Raw genomic sequence first — 22208 nt, forward strand, 5'->3', positions numbered from 1 at the left:
CATGCCTACACATTTTGGGTCACACATCACGAAATTTACAATAACTAGAAAAAAACTAATAACTAGAAAAAAAAAAAAAACACTTGTTAGCATGCTAACACCTAGCATAATAGCGATACATCTTCATATAGTAAGTGCCTACCTCTGAAAATGCTAAATTTTTTTGTATAAATAGGTTAGCATGCTAACACCTAGCATGATAGCGCTATCTGCTCAAGTTTATATTCCTGAAAAAAATGCTAGTATGCGCATGTTAGCATGCTAGAAGTGGTAACATGCTAATGTTAGCATACTAACCCCTATAATGATACCTGTGAAAATGGATAAAAACGTTATGCTAGCACCTAGCACGATAGTGGTGTTACTGTGGTCAACCATGAAAATAGCAAAATAAACAGCAGTATGCTAAGGTTGTATGCTAGTATCCGAGCGCAATGTACCGGGAAGGCTAACATTAGCATGGCAACAACTAGAATAATAGCACAATAAGTGTTTCACAATATGTTTGTATAAGTGCATTCATGAAAATTGGAAGAAAAATTGTCCTATATTGGAATATTAAAAATATTTTTTTTGAAGAAGTCGTCCCATGTCACACGTGCAACTGTTTTTAGTGTTTGAAAATATGAGTTGAAATATTGTTGTTGAAATATGAGTGAGCATGGTCGTGGGCAAGGCAACAATGACCCATGTTCATACTTCATATTGCCGGACTACAAGGAAGACATATTGGAAACGACAGACGGTGAAATATATATTTAAAAAAAAAAAAAAACATTCCTCACATCTCATTTCACAGATTTGCTGTGTTAATGAGCGGACCCCCCCCCCCCGCCCCTTCCCCAAAAAGTCTATTCCTCTAAACGCCCCACTTTATTGCCAGCCTCCCTCGTGGGCCGTTATTGATTTGGCTGCTGAAACAAAGTGCCGCTCCCAGTCCGTGGATAAATGGCTTATTGGATTAAGACCTCTGCTGTGTGTGTGTGTGTGTGTGTGTGTGTGTGTATGTGTGATGGTAGGGGGGGGGGCAAGGTGGTTCATTTATAAAGCACAGAGCAGACAGATGGCAGGTTTATGTATCAGAGCTTCACTACTGATCGGAATGTGTTTCTATTCGCTTCATGTCCACCATGAACAATATTTACTTCACTCTCGAAGATCATAATGCCATATCATTTCCTGTAATATGGCCTCCAAAGTGTTGATTGTGCCGGCGGTGTGTCTGACTAGTTTGGCAGCTCCCATCGTCCTTGTGATGCGGCGTGTGACGCCTAAATGACATATTACATATTGCTCGGCTTTTAGCGGCGTAAAAGACGAAACTTGGCCGCCGCTATGCCAGGAAGTGTGTATTTTTCTACAAGTCGCCGTCTGGACACGGCCGCCAGAGCGAAGCATAGCAGGATGTGGTGGAAACAGACAGGGCGTGACCGCATCTCTGCGGCCGACTCTTCCTCTTCTTTTTTTTTTTTTTTTTTTTTTTTTTATAAAGTTTTTGTCTGGAACAGAGCGCACAAGTAAAAGCACAAAGGCTAAAAAGGAGCGTCGTCGGGTGTTGTACTGCCTTACCTGTCAGTTACGAACGTCACGGTTACGCTCTTATGATCTACTGTCTTCTAGCCTTCACATTTGCAATGATACGGTCATGCCCCCCCCCATAGATGAAAGGTGAAGCTGAAGGCCTGTGCTGTGTTTTATTGTGCCTGAGATAAGATTTATGTATGTGTGTGTGTGTGTGTGTGTGTGTGTGTGTGTGTGTGTGTTACGAGCCAGTTACTGTTTCATTTCTATACTGCACAGCAACAGCACGTGCAAGCTATCCTGGCTATAAACCGTTATCTCAATGAGCTGCTAATCATTCTTTAACTTGAAAAACAAAACATTCCCCTTTCTACATAATGGAAATAATCTGCTCCGAGGTCAAACCGTGACCGTTATAAACCGTCAGTGCCACCCCTTGAAAGTCGCCGTCTCGTTTGACTGACGCAGCTTTCAAGCACCCTGCGATCACCGGTTTTGTTTCATAACACACCTCATACATGGAAGGCATCCGTGTTGACGGTTTAGCGATGTTGCTATATTAAGTGTTTCCCGCGTCAACTAATTCACTACCAAATACCTATTTTTTTTGTTTACGCAGGCATATTTTGAAGATGTGTTGCGTGTGCGGAGAATGTGTATGTACGGCTAGCAAGACGAGCTACATGCTTCATTTTTTTTTTCCCCCTCCGAACTGTACGACCCACCTTACATTAAAGCCATAAAATACAATGTGTTGAAAATATACACACACACACACAACCACACATGCTAACCCTGCTAGCTTCTATTCACCTTCGGGAATAGGAGATTCAGCCAATTCAACCTGTTTAGCTCTGGAGGGGATCAAGGCGGGGGCCGCTTGTTTGAGACCCCTGATGTAGAGTATGATGAGCGACATGGCATACACACACACACACACACACACGTACCCTTCCTTTCCGCTTCATCGCTCTTTGGATGTGTGTTCTACATACAGCTTATATATATATATATACATGATGCATTCAGCAGGGAGTAACCGTGTTTGCACATGCACATACATGTACATACACTGAGACCACAGTCATCTGGCGTGTCCACGTGAGGGGGGGGGCTTGACCTCGCTTCTTGTTTGCTCTCTGTGCGGCACGGTGTCACAAACGGTACTCATGGATCTGATATAGAGAGAGAGAAAGCAAACCACCAACTCCCCCGCCCCCCCCCCCCAAAAAGAGAGACCCTCTTGTATCTGGCGCCTGTGACATTTCTGTGAAATTCATGAATGAAGCGGAGGTGCAATCCAACACTTCCTGTGCAGCTTGGCTGCGAGGAAACACTAAATGCTTCATGTGGGCTTTGCCAGACTCTGCTGGTGTAGTACAGCAGTGCCCCCCCCCCCCCCCCCACACACACACACGCACACACCCACCTTCCCAACCCTTGTCATCTCATATGCCGTTTACCCACGTCTGAAAATAGTGGTCTTCACCGTGGGCCATGTTCACACATTCCACAGCCACCCCCACCCCCCCAAAATCACACTTCAATTCTCTCTATCGCTATATGGCGGTTTTTCAGAAATGAATGAATGAATATGTAGTAGCCAGTGCCCCACTAGGGGGCAGGAATGACACAAAACATTAGCTTCCATAACATCATGATGTCAGCCATTGCATGTCCCACATCATAGTGAGGAAAATCCAGTGTGGAAGTGGTTACGTTTCTGGCTTCTGAATGGTATGACATATGTGCGTTCTAAACATATAAGAGGCAGCTGATTAATGTATGTACTGGGACGCACCTATTCTGCCTGGAAAGGGTTACGGGTACATTCATGATAATCATTATAATAATAATAATAATAATCATAATCATCATACTTGAACTGTTTTGGGAACTTCCTTCCTGTGTTGATTTCACACCTCGCCCCGAACAAAAACATAGCAGCCCATGGCTGCCTGTTGCTAGTAGCTAGCCGTTGTGGTCTGGCAAAGTGTCACTACACCAGCCACGTCAATCTTGGCCGTAACATTAAAAATAATATAATATAACATATAATATAACATATATATAATGAATGTTCATCATGTCTGTCTTGCTAGTGGCCAGTGTCGTAGATCCAGTCTGAATTGGTTTGGAATGGCAGCCCCATAGTTCCTTTTCAACTTTAATCCAAAATGGCAGAACAGCAAAAAACTGCACACAACAAACGAGGATGTCGTTCCGCAACCCAGGTGGTTGCTTGTTGTTGTAGTTGTAGTATTTAACACGGCACTTAGCCCACACGGACGCACAAACAAGGTCTTTGTGCTCCAGTAACGCGTCTGCTGTCGAAGCGTCACGTGCGCTCATGGTCTGGGGAATATGCCCAGGCTGTGGAAAATGGGTCACCGTGAACGTTCACATGGTGGAGTCTGTCTAGGGCAGTATGTTTCATCGAGCTGCCGCCCTGTGTGTGTGTGTGTGTGTGTGTGTGTGGGTGTGTGTGTGTGTGTTCGGCAGACTGCTGGTGATTAGGAACAACAGGGCAGAGTTCAGCCGAGCCAGTGTGTGGAATGCTAATCCACGTTGTCACAAGGCCAGGTTCAGCCTGATGAAGGGCTGGCTGGGTTTGTGTGGGGCGGAGGGGGGCGGAGGGGGGCATCCACATGTGCACAAACAAGGCCAGATGAGAGATGGGCTTCATTAGTTAGGCACATTAGGACTACACCGTCTTTGTTAAAGGGGGCCTATTGTGCCCATTTTCAGGTTTTTGTGTAGAGCAGCTACATTCATTCATTCATTTTCTACCGCTTTTCCTCACGGGGGGTGCTGGAGCCTATCCCGACTGTCTTCGGGCGAGAGGCGGCGTACACCCTGGACCCGTTCGCCAGCCAATCACAGGGCACATATAGACAAACAACCATTCACACTCACATTCATACCTATGGACAATTTGGAGTCGCTAATTAACCTAGCATGTTTTTGGAATGTGGGAGGAAACCGGAGTACCACGCATGCACAGGGAGAACATGCAAACTCCACACAGAGATGGCCTAGAATGGAATTGAACTTGGGTCTCTTAGCTGTGAGGCCTGCGTGCTATCCACTCGACCGCCGTGCAGCCCTGCTCCATAACATATCAGAATTCATTCATTCATTTTCTACCGCTTTTCCTCACGAGGGTCGCAGGGGGTGCTGGAGCCTATCCCAGCTGTCTTCGGGCGAGAGGCGGCGTACACCCTGGACCCGTTCGCCAGCCAATCACAGGGCACATATAGACAAACAACCATTCACACTCACATTCATACCTATGGACAATTTGGAGTCGCTAATTAACCTAGCATGTTTTTGGAATGTGGGAGGAAACCGGAGTACCCGGAGAAAACCCACGCATGCACGGGGAGAACATGCAAACTCCACACAGAGATGACCGAGGATGGAATTGAACCCTGGTCTCCAAGGTGTGAGGTCTTGGTGCCAAATGTGTAAATGTGCAAATATGGCTCAAAAAAGGTTGAAAAACACTGACCTACATGATAGCAATGTTAGCATTTACATTCTAGCACGATAGTGCGTAGTGTTTATGTATGTGTCTACCCATGACAATAACTAAAAATGCTTATGTTAATGTTAGCATACTAGCAATGCTTATCATTGAAATGCGTAATAGAAACAGGTAATAATTAGTGGGTGAATTTTGGGAAAATTTAAACTTTTGGATTACTCCCAAAATGTAACCAGTTCTTCCTTATCCCATGTCAGACAAGTCCTGAAAGTTTAATCCAAATCCATTCCCAACACCGTCTTTGTTAAAGGGGACCTGTTGTGTCCATTTTCAGGTCGTTATGTAGAGCCGCTACACACAATAACCTACAGGACTCGCTTCCAAATGCACAAAGCTCATGATCTTGAACCTTTGGCATGCTTTAACACCAGAATACAACATTCTAACCACATTTATAGGTCAGAACAGTGGAAAAGCATCATGGGTCCACTTTTAATAAGAGACAACGATGGGTATAGCGAGGAAGGAAAAAAGACAGTTGCGTTGAGGTATACTCATACTCATCACTATGCCTGCACTGGCCTACAAGAATAATGAGCAGGGGAATGTTTGTGTGTGTGTGGGATAGTGGGTGGTGGGCGTGGAAGCTGTCAACTCTCAGGTAAACTAGAATCACCCAAGCAGCCATTAGCCAAGCATGCTCATATACGGTACATGAATATAAGACCTGGCATGTATACATGCTGTATATACACACAAAGGCAACATCACGGGTGTGGCATATGTCAGTCTGGATGCATTTATTTTCCATGTGATCTCGTCTCCTAACATCACGCTCGGACTTGGTCTCGGCACTCAAGACAACGCCTTGAGTAGCGGCCATTTTTGAGGATTCTGACTGATCTTTTAAGGCACACAGAACATGTTGTTCTATAGCTATATCAACATGGAAGCTACCAAAAGCAAGAATAGACTCCCGTGTTTCGACAGAAAAAAAAGTTTGTTTCTACCTTTTTGTGCTCTTTAGTAATCGGCAGTGGAACATTGGTATGTTTCGGGGAAATATGTGTTCCCAACTAAAAAAGGGAGAAAAGCAGCTTTTCAAGAATAACTTTGACAACTCAAATATGTAAACAAATGTACCGACACCAACAACACAAAAATGACTTGTTTTACATTATTTACAAATATAACACTATTTACAATTTTCACATTTGGAACCGACTTGTGGGCGGCACGGTGGTCTAGTGGTTAGCGCGCAGACCTCACAGCTAGGAGACCAGGGTTCAATCCCACCCTCGGCCATCTCTGTGTGGAGTTTGCATGTTCTCCGGGTACTTCGGTTTCCTCCCACATTCCAAAAACATGCTAGGTTAATTAGCGACTCCAAATTGTCCATAGGTATGAATGTGAGTGTGAATGGTTGTTTGTCTATATGTGCCCTGTGATTGGCTGGCGACCAGTCCAGGGTGTACCCCGCCTCTCGACTGAAGACAGCTGGGATAGGCTCCAGCACCCCTGCGACCCTTGTGTCAAAAAAGCGGTAGAAAATGAATGAATGAACCGACTTGTGTGCGCACACGGCGATATATAGAGCCCGGCAAAATGGCCAAGCGTCCACCAGGCTGAATAAGAAATCTTGTCCCTTTTTGATTGGACGGCTGCAGCGGTTTGTGACACGCCCACTAACAATGGCAACAGAACGAGGTTTGTATCCAAGCCTTTCGGCGAAAGTTGCAAAACAAATGTTTGTCGTGTAAACGTACCCTGAATGTACGACATTTTAAACCCGCTTTAACCTTCAAGTGGCCTTTGGGAAAAAAACATGCTAGGGGTCGGCCCCGCTGTCCTTCCAACCTGCACGTGATTGGACGAGCGCATACACACACACACACACACTGCCATGCGCCTTTTAATGAGCTGTCAGTTGTCTCATCTGCAGAACATCTGCTGTCAAGGGGCGGGGGTCAAGCAAATGAAAGACCGCCGGATGACCTGTTGTTAATGTCACTTTGACTGGAGGAAAACAACACACACACAAACACTCACACAAAAAACACACACACACCAGAGTCAACCTCGATGTGCTGCAGAAGAGAAGACCCGCTTGGTTTCCACGCACGCACCACTGCAGTGGCTTTATGGCTGCCTTTTCCTTCAATCTCCCTCCCTCCCCCTAACTGCCTTGGCCTGTCACCTGACTGAAGTCGCTCCACCCCCCCCCCCCCCCCCCATAAGTGCTGCAGTGGGGAGGGGGGTAAATCACAAGCATGTGCAAGCAGACGAGCCCCCTCGCTCTACACACACACACACACACACACACACACCTGGCTGTGCATATGGCTCCAGGCTGTTACATGTGTAAACACATATTCATTCAGCCATAACATAACACACACACACACACACACACACACACACACACTAGTGTTACTTCATCATATCCATATTGTCTGCTAAATATCAATAAATGTTGAGCCGAGTTCCACGTGTACATGTCATGCAGCCGTTAAACATTCGGAGGCGTATTTAGCCATACATCCCTCAGGCGTGTGCACAGGCCCGGCGCCAGCCTCACTTTATTTACTCTGACTTCGCTAAAAGATGGACTTGCATAGGCAACACCTGGAAACATGACCACACTGCACCTAGGGCTGGGTGTTATATCGATACTTTTAAAATATCGATTTTTCTTGTAGGCATGATATATATATATATATAAACAAGCATATGGTTCATATAGATATAGACTGGATTTGATACGGAATTGGGCATGGTGGCTCCAAGGAGATGAACATCCATAGCTGCGCACTTGCTTTACGGGTCGCTACGGCAACAAAAACAATAAAGTCATGAGTAAACTAAATTTGAAAACACTTATATGCTAGGACTACGTTAAAAAGCCATAGCATTTCAGTATATGGAATCAAACTATGGAATGGATTGAGTACGGAAATCAAACAATGCACAACGATGAGCCAATTCAAGAAACAATACAAGCAGTTGATGTTTGCTAAATACAAGGATGAAGAGTCTTGAACCAGTCATGATGTGCTATATATATCACTATATTGATGGTTACTATGGTACCCATTATGGCATTGGATGCTCATATCACCTCCTACTTTGGTACGAGGTACATTATTTAAAAAAAACTGTATTATGGAAAGCAGGAAGTGAACAAATGTAACAGCTACTGATTGTAAAAGTACCAGATGGAGGGGTAGGATTTAATAAACTTTGCTTCTTCCTACTCCTTTTGGACATGTGGAACTGTCAACTGATTATGTGATGCATTCAATTGTAATCTGATGCATGTTCAAATGAAATAAAACCATAAAAATTTTGTTTTAATATAAGTATAAAAAAAATGAAAAAAATTTTTTTTATTACATTAAAAAAAAAATAAAAATAACTGAAATTATATTAGGAAAGCAGGAAGTGAACAAATATAAAACGGTTACTGATTGTAAAAGTACCAGATGGAGGGGTAGGATTTAATAAGCTTTGCTTCTTCCTACTCCTTTTGGACATGTGGAACTGTGAACTGATTATGTGATGCATTCAATTGTAATCTGATGCATGTTCAAATGAAATAAAACCATTACCATTACACTATTAAACACTAAAATCGCAGCAGACAATACGTAGCTGCCGTAACTAACTCTTTGACAGAATATGTTCATCCAATGAGTTAAAAAAAACGAAAAAAAAAACCAAATGTGCATATATCTATGTAGCTGCTAGTTTAGCTTGTTTATGTTGTTGTTAATGTGTCATTAGGAGAGCTAACAATGTCAGCTAAGAGTATGTCTGCCAATCCCTACAGCTGATATCCAAAACGACATGTAAAATGAGAACACATGGAGTAATTGAGGATGAATAATCTGTGTCCCCGGTGCCTTAATCTGCTGAATAAAGCCGTTTGGGGATTAGCCGTTAGCTCTCACGTCAGGTGGCTGCTACCTGCTTGACAGGCTCATTTCCTCGTATTGTTCTTAGCGCCGAGGAATCCCTTCAGTGGAGCCCATCAATGGCTGTCGTCTTGTATTATTCACCGTGTGTACGCGTGTGGATAAATAGATGGCGTCTGAGTCAATTATTGATGCTTTCTACCAGCTCTCCTTCTTCCTCCTCTGGGTCTCGGTCTCTTGTCCCCCTCCCCGCACCCCCTGCACCCCCTCCAGCTAGAGCTGTTTGCACGGCGGAAATACTAGAAAGTCTTGTTCCTCCGGTGTCTTATGTCTTCCAGTTTTGTTTTGTTTTTGAAAATAGTGTCACCCGGGTCAAAGCACCCCACCCACCCCCCACACCTCCCCGTCCCAGTCTGTGTCACACATGCATCAGCTCCTGGCCTCTTGCTCCATGTGATGAGAGAGGCTGCTATTTACTGAGCACTCACAGACTGACAGTCTGACATGATGAATTATAAAGCAGTAGAGCTTCAAAATGCAAAAAGTAGAAATGGGACTGAGACACAAAATGTTTAGTCAGCTAAAAAAAAAAAAGAAAAAAGCCCAAACCCACTGGATGGTCCAAAAGAGTCATCTTATTCATCTGGAAGAAGTCCTTTGTCAAATCACAACAACATCTCCACATAGCTTTTGCCGTTTGACGCCCCTGCACGACCCAAAGCTCTGTTTTTCCATTGAAGGATGATGATGGTGGAGAAACCATCTTCTCGACCTGCCAGTGACGTTGTTCCTTTGGAAGAGCTGTTTTCTACTCTGATGGTTATGGGATTGCACTCGGCACCACTTCCGACCTTCTTTTGGGTCTAGGATGGTCCCGTGTCTTGATGGTAATGGTAATGGTAATGGTTTTATTTCATTTGAACATGCATCAGATTACAATTGAATGCATCACATAATCAGTTCACAGTTCCACATGTCCAAAAGGAGTAGGAAGAAGCAAAGCTTATTAAATCCTACCCCTCCATCTGGTACTTTTTACAATCAGTAACTGTTACATTTGTTCACTTCCTGCTTTCCTAATATAGTTTAAGTTATTTTTTTTATTTTTTTTAATTTAATAAAATATTTTTTTTCATTTTTTTGCAATTTTTTTTTTTTTGGTTTTATTTGATTTGAACTTGCATCAGATTACAATTGAATGCATCACATAATCAGTTCACAGTTCCACATGTCCAAAAGGAGTAGGAAGAAGCAAAGCTTATTAAATCCTACCCCTCCATCTGGTACTTTTACAATCAGTAACTGTTAGTACATTTGTTCACTTCCTGCTTTCCATAATACAGTTTAAGATTTTTTTGTTTGTTTTTTTAAATAATGTACCTCGTACGACATAATGGGTACCATAGTAAGTGTCAATATAGTGATATATATAGCACATCATGACTGGTTCAAGACTCTTCATCCTTGTATTTAGCAAACATCAACTGCTTGTATTGTTTCTTGAATTGGCTCATCGTTGTGCATTGTTTGATTTCCTTACTCAATCCATTCCATAGTTTGATTCCACATACTGAAATGCTATGGCTTTTTAACGTAGTCCTAGCATAGAAGTGTTTTATTTAAATGTACTTCTTCCCTGAGATCATATTGGATGACATTTTTAGCTAATTGGTTATTTTTAGCCTTATGCATTATTTGTAGCTGTTTGAAGATGAACTATATCAGCAAGTTGAAGTATTTGTGATTTTAGAAATAAGGAGTTAGTATGTAGTTGATGGACAGCCAATGGGATCCCTCCGGCTCATTTTTTGGGTCTACCACTGGGCTTTTTTTCGGTGAGCCTCAGGATGTTTTTTTGGCTTATGTAGTCAACAATCCCACCTCCTTCAAAGAGAGAAAGCTGTGTTGCCTTTGCCATCCAAACATCAATACCTGACATTAAATCACATTCAATACACATTTTATGCCAACATATTTTGCCCTTTAAAGGCTGTGCTTTTACATTTAATGATTCTTAGTAATAATTTGATTTTTTTTTCTCTCACTCCCATTTCTTCTTTTGGCATTTTGAAGCTCTACTTAGAACCTCCTTAAAGGAAGAGTGCACATTTACGTGGCATTTTCCACTATGTTTGATCAGGAGTTGGTAGCGCATCCTCCCAGCTGTGCGCCATGTTTACCAATGAGTCACAGTGGCAACATCATGGATGGAAGGCTATGTACGTGGAGGCCCGCTTCCAACGCCGCTTGTCTTTTATTCGGTGCTTTCTCGCGACGCCGTCGCTGGCGCATCGTTTGTGCAGGACCCCTTCTGATTGAAATGTCATTCGCATCTCCGCTTTTCCTACTTTTCTTTCCCGCGCTTCCATCAGCATGGCCGCCTGTTTGACCTTGGTGTGTCGCTTTTTGTTGTTTCAGAAGGCGGCCGAGGACGAGGAGGAGATTCAGTCGCGCAAACCCTCCACGGACCTCTGCTCCCCTGGCAGCAAGCTGGCCGACGTGGAGCCCACGAGAAAGGTCAGTCGCTGGGCACCCCATCTCTTCTCCCCTTTTCCGTCATCACCCCCGCCCCGCCGTCACCTCCCATTTTTCTTCAGACAAACATGCAGACCCCCCCCCCCAATCCACATCCACTCCTGCATGTATGGGCCATGTTAGCATCTTATACTCCTCCACCCCCCCCCCAATCTGAGCACCTTAATAATCCTACCTCTGTGGTAATTCTCCTGTTCCAAGCTGTCTTCAAAGAGACTCCCCTCCAAACCGTTCCTTTTTCTCCTCCACAGGATAAAGCGTCTCCGCCGGCTGCAGCGTACAACCGCCTTTTCTTGGACATCAAGGAGGAGCCGGGGCCCCCCACCCTGGTTCACCCCAGGTACTGCACCGTTCAACATCTTTAGGCCTGTATATAATCCTCTTCGGTCTCAAGTCAACCTAAGCATAAACAGACCTCAAAGCAGTTTTTTTCCCAACCTAGAGACCGATACTGCCGCAAGCGTTCAATCCTGCCTCAAGGCATGCTGGGTAGCTGGAGATACTCTCCCAATGTTTGTGCTTAATTGCAAAATGTGGAGGGGTTGATGAAAGAAGTAAACAAGGTGGAGTTAACATTTATTCATTTTGGGTCGAGGGAGGTGGGGTACACCCTGGACTGGTGGCCAGCCAATCACAGGGCACATATAGACAAACAACCATTCACACTCACATTCATACCTATGGACAATTTGGAGTCGCTAATTAACCTAGCATGTTTTTTGGAATGTGGGAGGAAACCGGAGTACCCGGAGAAAACCCACGCATGCACGGGGAGAACATGCAAACTCCACACAGAGATGGTCAAGGGTGGAATTGAACTCGGGTCTCCTAGCTGTGAGGTCTAGGTGCCAAATGTGAATATGTACCAGTGTACAGTTACAGTTCAGATGTCGTCACTACCAACAGCACTAAATTCATCACATAGCAACTTAACACCCAATACAAACATGTATCAGGGACACCCTGGACTGGTGGCCAGCCAATCACAGGGCACATATAGACAAACAACCATTCACACTCACATTCATACCTATGGACAATTTGGAGTCGATAATTAACCTGGCCGAGGGTGGAATTGAACCTGGTCTCCTAACTATGAGGTCTGCACGCTAACCACTACACCGCCGTGCAGCCCGTGAAGTTAACATCCAATGTTTTATTCTTCATATTGAGCTCAACTACCCAGCATGCCCTGCGGGTGTTTGTAAATAACAGTTTTAAGTTACATGTTATGTTTAGCTGAGTTGGTTTATGTCGCGCGTCTGTGATGTGCTTTTGTTTGCGTTGCACCGTGAGCAAGCATGTTTTTGAACTCAAATGTGGCCCTCGAGTGATCGCCCCTGATGGAGTTCTTCTGAAAAGACTGACTCGGCAGCACTCAGGTCTGGAATACGGGCCACGTCCATTAGCCACATCGGCCTTACGCTATTCTGTCGTGAAGCCGCTTCCTGTTGTCCTGGAGGGAAGACGTGGAGGCTGGTTTGCTTGTGCACAACCCCACTCAGCTGCCCTACCCAATTCCCTGTGTCAGCCTCTGCTGTTGGTGGGGGTGGGTCCACTCCTCTCCTTTCTGTCCCCTCTTCTCTCTCCTTTCCTGTCTCTTCTCTCCTCTGCTCTATGTCCTCTCGCCTCCTCGCTCCTTTCTTCTCTGCTCCATCCCGTCTCCTCTGCTCTCTGTCCTCTCCTCTCCTCTCCTGCCTCCTATTCTCTCTCCTCCCTCTTCTTTTCACCTCTCCTCTCTCCTTTCCTGTCTCCTCTCTCCTCTGCTCTATGTCCTCTCGTCTCTGCTCTCTCTTCCGTCCTCTCTTCTTTCTTTTCTGCTCCATCCCTTCTCCTCTGCTCTCTTTCCTCTCCTCTGCTACCTCCTATTCTCTCTCATCCCTCTTCTTTTCTTCTCTGCTGTCTCTTCCGTCCTCTCTTCTTTCTTTTCTGCTCTATCCCCTCTCCCCTTCTCCTCTGCTGTCTGTCCTCTCCTCTCCTACCTCCAATTCTCTGTCCTCCCTCTTCTTTTCACCTCTCCTCTCTCCTTTCCTGTCTCCTCTCTCCTCTGCTCTATGTCCTCTCGTCTCTGCTCTCTCTTCCGTCCTCTCTCCTTTCTTTTCTGCTCCATCCTCTCTCCCCTCTCCTCTGCTCTCTGTCCTCTCCTCTCCTACCTCCTCTCCTATCTCCTATTCTCTCTCCTCCCTCTTCTTTTCACCTCTCCTCTCTCCTTTCCTGTCTCCTCTCTTCTCTGCTCTATGTCCTCTCGTCTTTGCTCTCTCTTCCGTCCTCTCTCCTTTCTTTTCTGCTCCATCCTCTCTCCCCTCTCCTCTCCTACCTCCTATTCTCTCTCCTTTCCTGTGTCCTCTCTCCTCTGCTCTATGTCCTCTCCTCTCTGCTCTCTCTTCCGTCCTCTCTTCTTTCTTTTCTGCTCCATCCCTTCTCCTCTGCTCTCTGTTCTCTCCTCTCCTTGCTCCTATTCTCTCTCCTTTCTCCTCTCTCCTTTCCTGTCTCCTCTCTCCTTTCCTCTATGTCCTCTCGTCTCTGCTCTCTCTTCTGTCCTCTCTCCTTTCTTCTCTGCTCCATCCTGTCTCCTCTGCTCTCTGTGCTCTCCTCTCTTACCTCCTATTCTCTCTCCTCTCTCCTTTCCTGTCTCCTCTCTCCTCTATGTCCTCTCGTCTCTGCTCTCTCTTCCGTCCTCTCTCCTTTCTTCTCTGCTCCATCCCGTCTCCTCTGCTCTTTGTCCTCTCCTCTCCTACCTCCTATTCTCTCTCCTCCCTCTTCTTTTCATCTCTCCTCTCTACTTTCTTGTCTATACTCTCCTCTGTCCTCTTATCTTCGCCTCTCCATATTTTCTTCCGTCCTGTCCTCCGGCCCTTCATCTCTTCTCCATCCTGTCTCCTCCTGCCTTTCCTATCTCCTCTGTCCTCTGATCTGTGTCCTCCTCTCTGTCCTGGGTGGTGCCTCCATGGCAGCAGGAAGAGGGCTCCAGTGCGTCTCTGCCTCGCTTGTAGCGCCACCTGGACATTTGTGATAAGGCGGAGGTCTGTTTAAGGCGGTGCTGGTGTAAAGAGCAGATAAGAGCTATCCATATTCCTGCGCCGTCTTCTTCTCTTGTCTTGGTTTTTTTTTACGCTGCTAACTCCACTGAAAGACTTGGCAAGCCGCTGTTGTTGTACTTAGCAGATTCAGCACCGCCGTGCTTTTATGGCTCATGCAGAATGAATTACAGCACGTGTGTGTGTGTGTGTGTGTGTGTGTATATATATGCTGCATAGTCCGTAGCTCATAAGGCTTTATGAGCTTCACAAGTATGTGAAAGGTGACATTGCTGGCGGTGATGAGTAGGCTAAGAAAAACAAAAGACACCCTCTAGTCTAGTCCATCAATCACCACGCTCAGACAGCAACTTAAGAACCAGGAAATAAACGGGATTCATTTCACGCCCGTTAAAACTGTCACCCATTGTGAGTGTGTGTTTGTGTGTGTGTGTGTGTGTTGTGGGGGGTGGGCCGTGTGAGCGTCTAATGGTCTTGTTTGTCTCCCAGCTACTACCTGTACACGTACGATAAGATGGTGGCTCCCAACGTGTCTCTGCGACGGGAGGCGGAGATGAGCCCGGAGATGCTGGGAGCGCTGCTCAAACACCACTACGGCCGCCGGGCGCTGCACCACGACGAGCCCCCCATGGGTCAGTATCACAGTATTATCATCACACGTGTGTTCCTTGTATGTTATGTTCATTCATTCATTCATTTTCTACCGCTGGAGCCTATCCCAGCTGTCTTCAGGCGAGAGGCGGGGTACACCCTGGACCTGGTGGCCAGCCAATCACAGGGCACATATAGACAAACAACCATTCACACTCACATTCATACCTATGGACAATTTGGAGTCGCTAATTAACCTAGCATGTTTTTGGAATGTGGGAGGAAAACCGGAGTACCCGGAGAAAACCCACGCATGCACGGGGGGAGAACATGCAAACTACACACAGAGATGGCCGAGGGTGGAATTGAACCCTGGTCTCCTAGCTGTGAGGTCTGCGCGCTAACCACTAGACCGTATGTTATGTTCTTACGTTATATTTTAGGTGTCCACTTTTGAAGGGTGCGCCGTCAAAAAGGGTGCGCCGTCAAAAAGGGTGCGCCGTCAAAAAGGGTGCGCCGTAAACGAGCCTACAGTACACGTCCGTGATTCGTTATTAATACGCTAAGTGCGCTCGCTATCAGGCTTCTTACCTCGCACGCGTGCAGATGAGATGCTGAAATATTTCTCAGTGTAAATAAATGACACACACACACACTCATGCACAGCAGCTAGCAAGATCCATTAGCATCTGTAGGACATGAACGGGAGAGACAAGCGTATTTTGCTTATGGAGGAGACACGTGTTCACTGTAAACAGTAAACGTCCATCTCTCACACACACACACACACACACACACATATAGGGTGCCTGCAGCCATGCACGTGCTGACCTTCAGTTCAAGACTCAGGGGGGAACCCTCACTGTTGATGAGCAAACAGGGTGGCAGTGACCTCCTTTTCTGCACTTCCTGTGTATGTGTGTGTGTGTGTGTGTGTGTGTGTGTGTTCATACCATTATCATGCGTGTGAATGACAGGAATGTTTCATCCTCCCTGGCACCTTCCGTCCCTTCCGTTCTCATCTTTGCATCTCCAACCTCCTCCCCTGCAGTCTGCTCTCGCTTTTCTTCCTCTCTGTCTGCACAATTTTGCTATTTCTGTCCTTCCTACTTTGTTGTGATGCACGTGTGTGTGTGTGTGTGTGTGTGTGTGTGTGTGTGTGTGTCGGGTGCTAGCAATGCAGGCTCTCCTGTGCCAGACGTGCTATTTCCTGCTGTGGGAATAAAAATAAGGCGGGCTCTGCCTTCATTAGCAGCCCCCCCGTGTGGTGCATTGATGAATGGCGTCTTTTTTTTTTTTTTTCTCCACTGTCCGAGATTGGAGGTGTTAACTTGTTTCTGTTTGGCGTAGCGTAGGCGAGAGAACGTGCAGCAGCGACTCGGCTGGCACTTCCTGCCGCCGGCACAGCCGCCTCCTCTCTGCTGCTTTTTTTTTTCTTTCTAACTTCATCCCTCATCTTTTCCAGACCTTCACGCGTCGCCTCCCCTGGCCGCCGCCGCCGCCGAGGAGGCCAAATCCCAACGTGCCGCCTCCGAGCGGGAATGCCAAACCCAGGCAGTTTCCATGGAGACGAGCAGCCTGAGCGGCAAGATAGCCGCCCACACCCCTCCCCCTCCTGCTCCCCCGCCTCCCGCATCACCGCCTGTGACGGGGGAGGGTGCGGGCTGCGGCGGAAGCGTGGCGGCGGTGGAGGACGACAAGGACAGGATCGTGGTGGAGATCATGCAAATGTACAGCAGGCAGCAGGAGAAGCTCAACTCCACCCTGCACAAACAGCTGCAGCTGGAGATGGTGAGCAGCGGCTTTGGAATCAACCTTCAGTAGCGGCCATTTTACACCATTTGGTCAAGGAACTCAGTATTGTGTTATATTTGGCCATAGAAACATGGAACCTACCATAAGAAAGTATGTTTAGTAATCAGCAGTAGAACCTAAGTAAGGTTCAGGTAAATATCAGTTCCCAACTAAAAAAAGGAGGGAATTGGAAGCATAAGTTTCGCTTTACCAACCAACTACACCAACATAAACAACCTCCAAATAATACATTTACAAATATAACCCGTATGTCTTTCAGGAGCTGGAGGCGCTGCGCGGCGGCGAGGCGGCACGACTCCGCGAGCTGAGCGCCGAGCAGCGAGAGCTCCGCACCGAGCTGGAGGCCGTGCACAGCGAGCAGGTGCTCCAGCTCGGCCGCGCCCGCCAGGAGCAGCTGGAGCTGGAGGCGCGTCTGGAGCAACTCCGGCAGCAGGCCTGCGCCTGCGAGCCGGCCGCTCAGCGCCAGCAGGAGGCGCACTACACCGCACAGGTACGCAGCGGCAACGCGTTCCTAAGGAACACCTACATACATACATCATACATGTTCCTCGGTAACTACTCTAAATGTATGTGCCTTACTTCCTGAGTAAATATGCTACTCATCAGTTCCTCATTAGTTCCTGAGTAACTACTCTACTCATTAGTTGCTCATTAGTTGGCCAGTAACTACTCATTAGTTCCTCAGTAACTACTCTAAATGTATGTGCCTTACTTCCTGAGTAACTATGCCCCTCATTAGTTCTTAATTAATTCCTCAGTAACTACTCTACTCATTAGTTGGCCAGTAACTATTCATTAGTTCCTTAGTAACTACTCTAAATGTACGTGCCTTACTTCCTGAGTAACTATGCTACTCATTAGTTGCTAATTTGTTCCTCAGTAACTACTCTACTCATTAGTTGGCCAGTAACTACTCATTAGTTCCTCAGTGACCACTCTAAATGTATGTGCCTTGCTTCCTGAGTAACTATGCTACTCATTAGTGCTTAATTAGTTCCTCAGTAACTACTCTACTCATTAGTTGCTCATTAGTTGGCCAGTAACTACTCATTAGTTCCTCAGTAACTACTCTAAATGTATGTGCCTTACTTCCTGAGTAACTATGCTACTCATTAGTTCCTCAGTAACTACTCTAAATGTATGTGCCTGACTTCCCGAGTAACTATGCTACTCATTAGTTCCTCAGTAGCTACTCTAAATGTATGTGTCTGACTTCCCGAGTAACTATGCTACTCATTAGTTCCTCAGTAACTACTCTAAATGTATGTGCCTTACTTCCTGAGTAACTATGCTACTCATTAGTTGCTAATTAGTTCGTCAGTAACTACTGTACTCATTAGTTGCTCATGAGCTGGCCAGTAACTACTCATTAGTTCCTCAGTAACTACTCTAAATGTATGTGCCTTACTTCCTGAGTAACTATGCTACTCATTAGTTCTTAATTAGTTCCTCAGTAACTACTCTACTCATTAGTTGCTCATTAGTTGGCCAGTAACTACTCATTAGTTCCTCAGTAACTACTCTAAATGTATGTGCCTGACTTCCTGAGTAACTATGCTACTCATTAGTTCCTCAGTAACTACTCTAAATGTACGTGCCTTGCTTCCTGAGTAACTATGCTACTCATTAGTTCCTCAGTAACTACTCTAAATGTATGTGCCTTACTTCCTGAGTAACTATGCTACTCATTAGTTCCTAATTATTTCCTCCGTAACTACTCTACTCATTAGTTGCTCATTAGTTGGCCAGTAACTACTCATTAGTTCCTCATTAGTTGAATTAGGAAGCTGGGCCACACATACTGAACATCATCATCCTTTGTTTTGGGGTGTTAGGGAGGGGGGGTGTGGGGGGTGCTGTTATGCCCCCCCCCCCACTTGTTTTTGAGCTTGTGGGTCCTCCTGCTACAACCTACATGCCATCACTCCTGGGATTGGACTTCATCACATGTGAGAACGTTCCCCACTAAAATCCTCACGTGTTCACCCCCCCTCTAGTTGTCGGAGCTGCGTCAGAGGCTGGAGCGGGCCGAGGCCGACCGGCAGGAGCTGCAGGAGGACCTGCGGCGGGAGCGGGAGGCGCGAGAGGAGCTGGAGCGCACCATCGGCCAGCTCCGGCAGCAGATGGCTCAGCCCGGCGGCGTGGGAGGCAGCCCCTCCCCTCCTCTCACCCCGTCTACGGGACCCCCGAACGCCCATTCGCCGTCCTCCTCCTCCTCCTCCTCCCCTTCCTCCTTCTCGGAGGCCCCAGCAGCTGGCCCCAAGTAACTGCCGCCCTCCCTTTCTTCTTCTTCTTGTGCACCTCAACTCTTTATTATTATTATTATTATTATTATTATGATTATTATTCCATCATTTGCCCCCTATCCTCTCAACAAACAGTATTTAAAGACTCTTTTTGTTATATTTTATTTTGGCATGACTTTTAATGTATAGGTTCTATAGGTTCTATAGGTTCTATAGGTTCTAATGGACACAACCAGTGCTGCTTTTCTTCTTCTGACATCATCTGGAAGGGACAAACCCCTTTCCCTCTTTATAAGAAATCTCTGTATATAAAAGACTGCCTCATGAGAACATGCCAATGGTGACGCGAGCACCCCCTCCTCAACGTAGCGTAACCCCCCCCCCCACTCCCTCTCTTCCCCGCCATCTAAAGACCTCCCTCATCCTCCTCAACACTGTGGCATCCTATCCTCCCAGACAAGAAACACTGTGCTCCTTTTCTCTTAGCCGCTCCGCCCCCCCCCTGCCCCACCTCTCCCATGAGGCATCCAGGAAGGGGACAGGTGGGGCAGCAGTGCCAGGGCGGATGGCCTGGACGCCAGCGGTTGAACGGAGAGGCGAGGACTTTTTTTTTTTTTTTTCACCTTGCCAGGCGGAAAGTGCTTTTTATTGCCTCTAAAGACATCCCTAGAACCACGTGTGTGTGTGTGTGTGTGTGTGCGTGTGTGTGTGTAAATAATGGTTTAAATGAGGAAAAAAGGGGGGGGGGTCGTCCTTGGATTTTCAAATGTTTATGCATCTGTTGAGGGGGAGAGAGGAAAAAAAAAAGTGCAAATTGCTAAGACATTCCACTGTGCTCCATCTCGCTCCTTCCAAAAACGTCAACCGAGGCGCCAAAACTTGTTTCATGGACAAAAAAAAAAAAAAAAAAAAACTTTGAAGAATAACAATAACCATAACAATGATGAAAGAAGATATTTATCATGTTCAGTGAAGATTTCTATGGAGTTATTTTGTAAATACAGTAGGCATTATTAATATATGGACTTCTCTTCTGTGACTAATCTTCTGAAGGTTACAACATTTGGACCAGAAATGGCAAAATTGGCTTTTTTTTTTTTTTTTTTTTTTTTTTTTTTTTTACTTTTCTTTGCAAATGTGCCGAGTGGACGTCAAGAGGACAAATTACACTTTTTAAGCCCCCTCCCGTTCTCTTTTATGAGGGGAGGGTGGAACAAAAATATATATATATATTTTTTGCATGTTTTGCTGCCCCTCATGTTTGTGTCACATGGTCACAAAAATGGTGAAAAGAATAATGAGCGGCTGCGGCTGACACGCATGATGAACCTCTGCAATTTTTCTATCCTTGTTGGATCTGATGATGATGATATGACGATGAAAGTGTGTGTGTGTGTGTGTGTGTGTGTGTGTTTGTCTACTCCTGACACCACTGAATTTTATTCACGAGTATTTTTTTTTTTTGTCTTAATTGAACAGAACAATATCACTTTTCTTTGTCCCCTTTACACCCGCCACTGACACTGCAATGACCATTTCAACACACCAGGGGCCGCTGTTTACGCCGTGAGCGGTGCACCTCGTCACAATACACTAAGAAAAGTGTGCAGGGCATCTTTATTTTTGTTTGCATTTTGCAGTGTTATAACAACTTGGATATGCTTTGTACAGAATTTTTACAGGCGTGCAAAGTCCACCCCCCCAACCCCCCCGGAATTAAACGGACATATCCACTGCTTTATCCTGGTTGCAGGTGGCATGCCTTGTCCTCTCTTTCTTTATACACTTCTTGTAAGGACATTTTCCTATACATAAATATATATATAAATATATATATTATAAATATATTCATGGCTTTGCTGAAAAAGCACCCCCCCCCCCCCTTTACTCCCAGCCAAATGCTGAAACATGAATATGCAGTGTCTGTGTATAGGACCATTGCCAGTAACCATGTGATGAGACTTTTGTTCTTTGCATGAATCGAGACACTGATCTCCTACCTCATGTTGTGATATATATATATATATCAATATATATATATATATATATATATATTGAAGAGAAGATGTTTTTTAAATGCAGAGGACACTGCTAACTCTGAAAGTGTCAATCATCATGAATATTTAAGAGTACATGACATACCTGTAAATGCTTTTTGGCTAATACCTCAGTTGTATGTCGTGTTTTCTTTCTTTTTTTTCTTTTCTTTTCCTTCTTTCCCCATATTTCATTTCAGACCTTGTAAATAGAGACCCTGTATAGACGATGAACTTGGATGAAATTCAAGTAAAGTTCTGTAGTGTTAAGCCATCCTCCGCCGTCTGCTGATTGTCTCTGATTGCTGAACTCCACATGGTCACTTTTTATTGGGCATACATAGACATGATAGGCAGGTATAAAAGTCATAAATACACCTTTGTTATAGAAGTAACACTTTAAAATGCAAGTATAAAGAGCTTATCTTAGGTCTTAAATAAAACTAAAACAAAGTAAAACAGGGTGTTTTCACGGCAATGCAGTCAAGTGTTTGAAACCTTCCTGATTTCTTATTTTCTACACTTAAATGTTTCATATCATCAAACTCATTCAAATGATAACATAAAATGCAATTTTTTAAATGATGCTTTTTATTATTAAAGGGGAATAAATATGAAAAAGTGATTCCTCACTCCATTAAATATAATAATATGTGTATAATGTTATAAAGCCATTTCTAAAGCTTTGGGACTCCAGCCAACCACAGTGAGAGACATTATCTACAAATGACCAAAACATAGAAAAGAGGTGAATCTTCTCAGGAGTGGCCGGCCAAGCAAAATCACCCCAAGAGAGGTCACAAAAGACCCCCCCCCCTTCACAGTTCCACATGTCCAAAAGGAGTAGGAAGAAGCAAAGCTTATTAAATCCTACCCCTCCATCTGGTACTTTTACAATCAGTAACCGTTACATTTGTTCACTTCCTGCTTTCCTAATATAATTTAAGTTATTTTTATTTATTTATTTATTTAATTTAAAAAAATCATTTTTTGTAATTAAATTTTTTTTTGATGGTTTTATTTGA

The 22208-nt window shown here is 45.1% G+C and overlaps 1 protein-coding gene across 1 annotated transcript in view; it reads left to right on the forward strand.

Moving 5' to 3' along the window:
• The window catches only part of skila (SKI-like proto-oncogene a), a 40717-nt gene extending 19260 nt beyond the window's left edge, over positions 1-21457 (forward strand). The window contains exons 3-8 of the mRNA XM_078791360.1: positions 11341-11439; positions 11709-11797; positions 14985-15127; positions 16552-16877; positions 17161-17391; positions 18899-21457. Of these exons, the coding sequence (XP_078647486.1) occupies positions 11341-11439; positions 11709-11797; positions 14985-15127; positions 16552-16877; positions 17161-17391; positions 18899-19168 (1158 nt within the window). The 3' untranslated portion in view covers positions 19169-21457. The remainder of the gene's footprint in view (positions 1-11340; positions 11440-11708; positions 11798-14984; positions 15128-16551; positions 16878-17160; positions 17392-18898) is intronic.
• The last annotated feature ends 751 nt before the right edge of the window (positions 21458-22208 follow it).

The sequence above is a fragment of the Doryrhamphus excisus genome, linkage group LG6 (assembly GCF_037039965.1).
Source record: "Doryrhamphus excisus strain RoL-2023G ecotype Guam linkage group LG6, RoL_Dexc_Guam_v1.1, whole genome shotgun sequence".
NCBI classification, from domain to species: Eukaryota; Metazoa; Chordata; class Actinopteri; order Syngnathiformes; family Syngnathidae; genus Doryrhamphus; species Doryrhamphus excisus.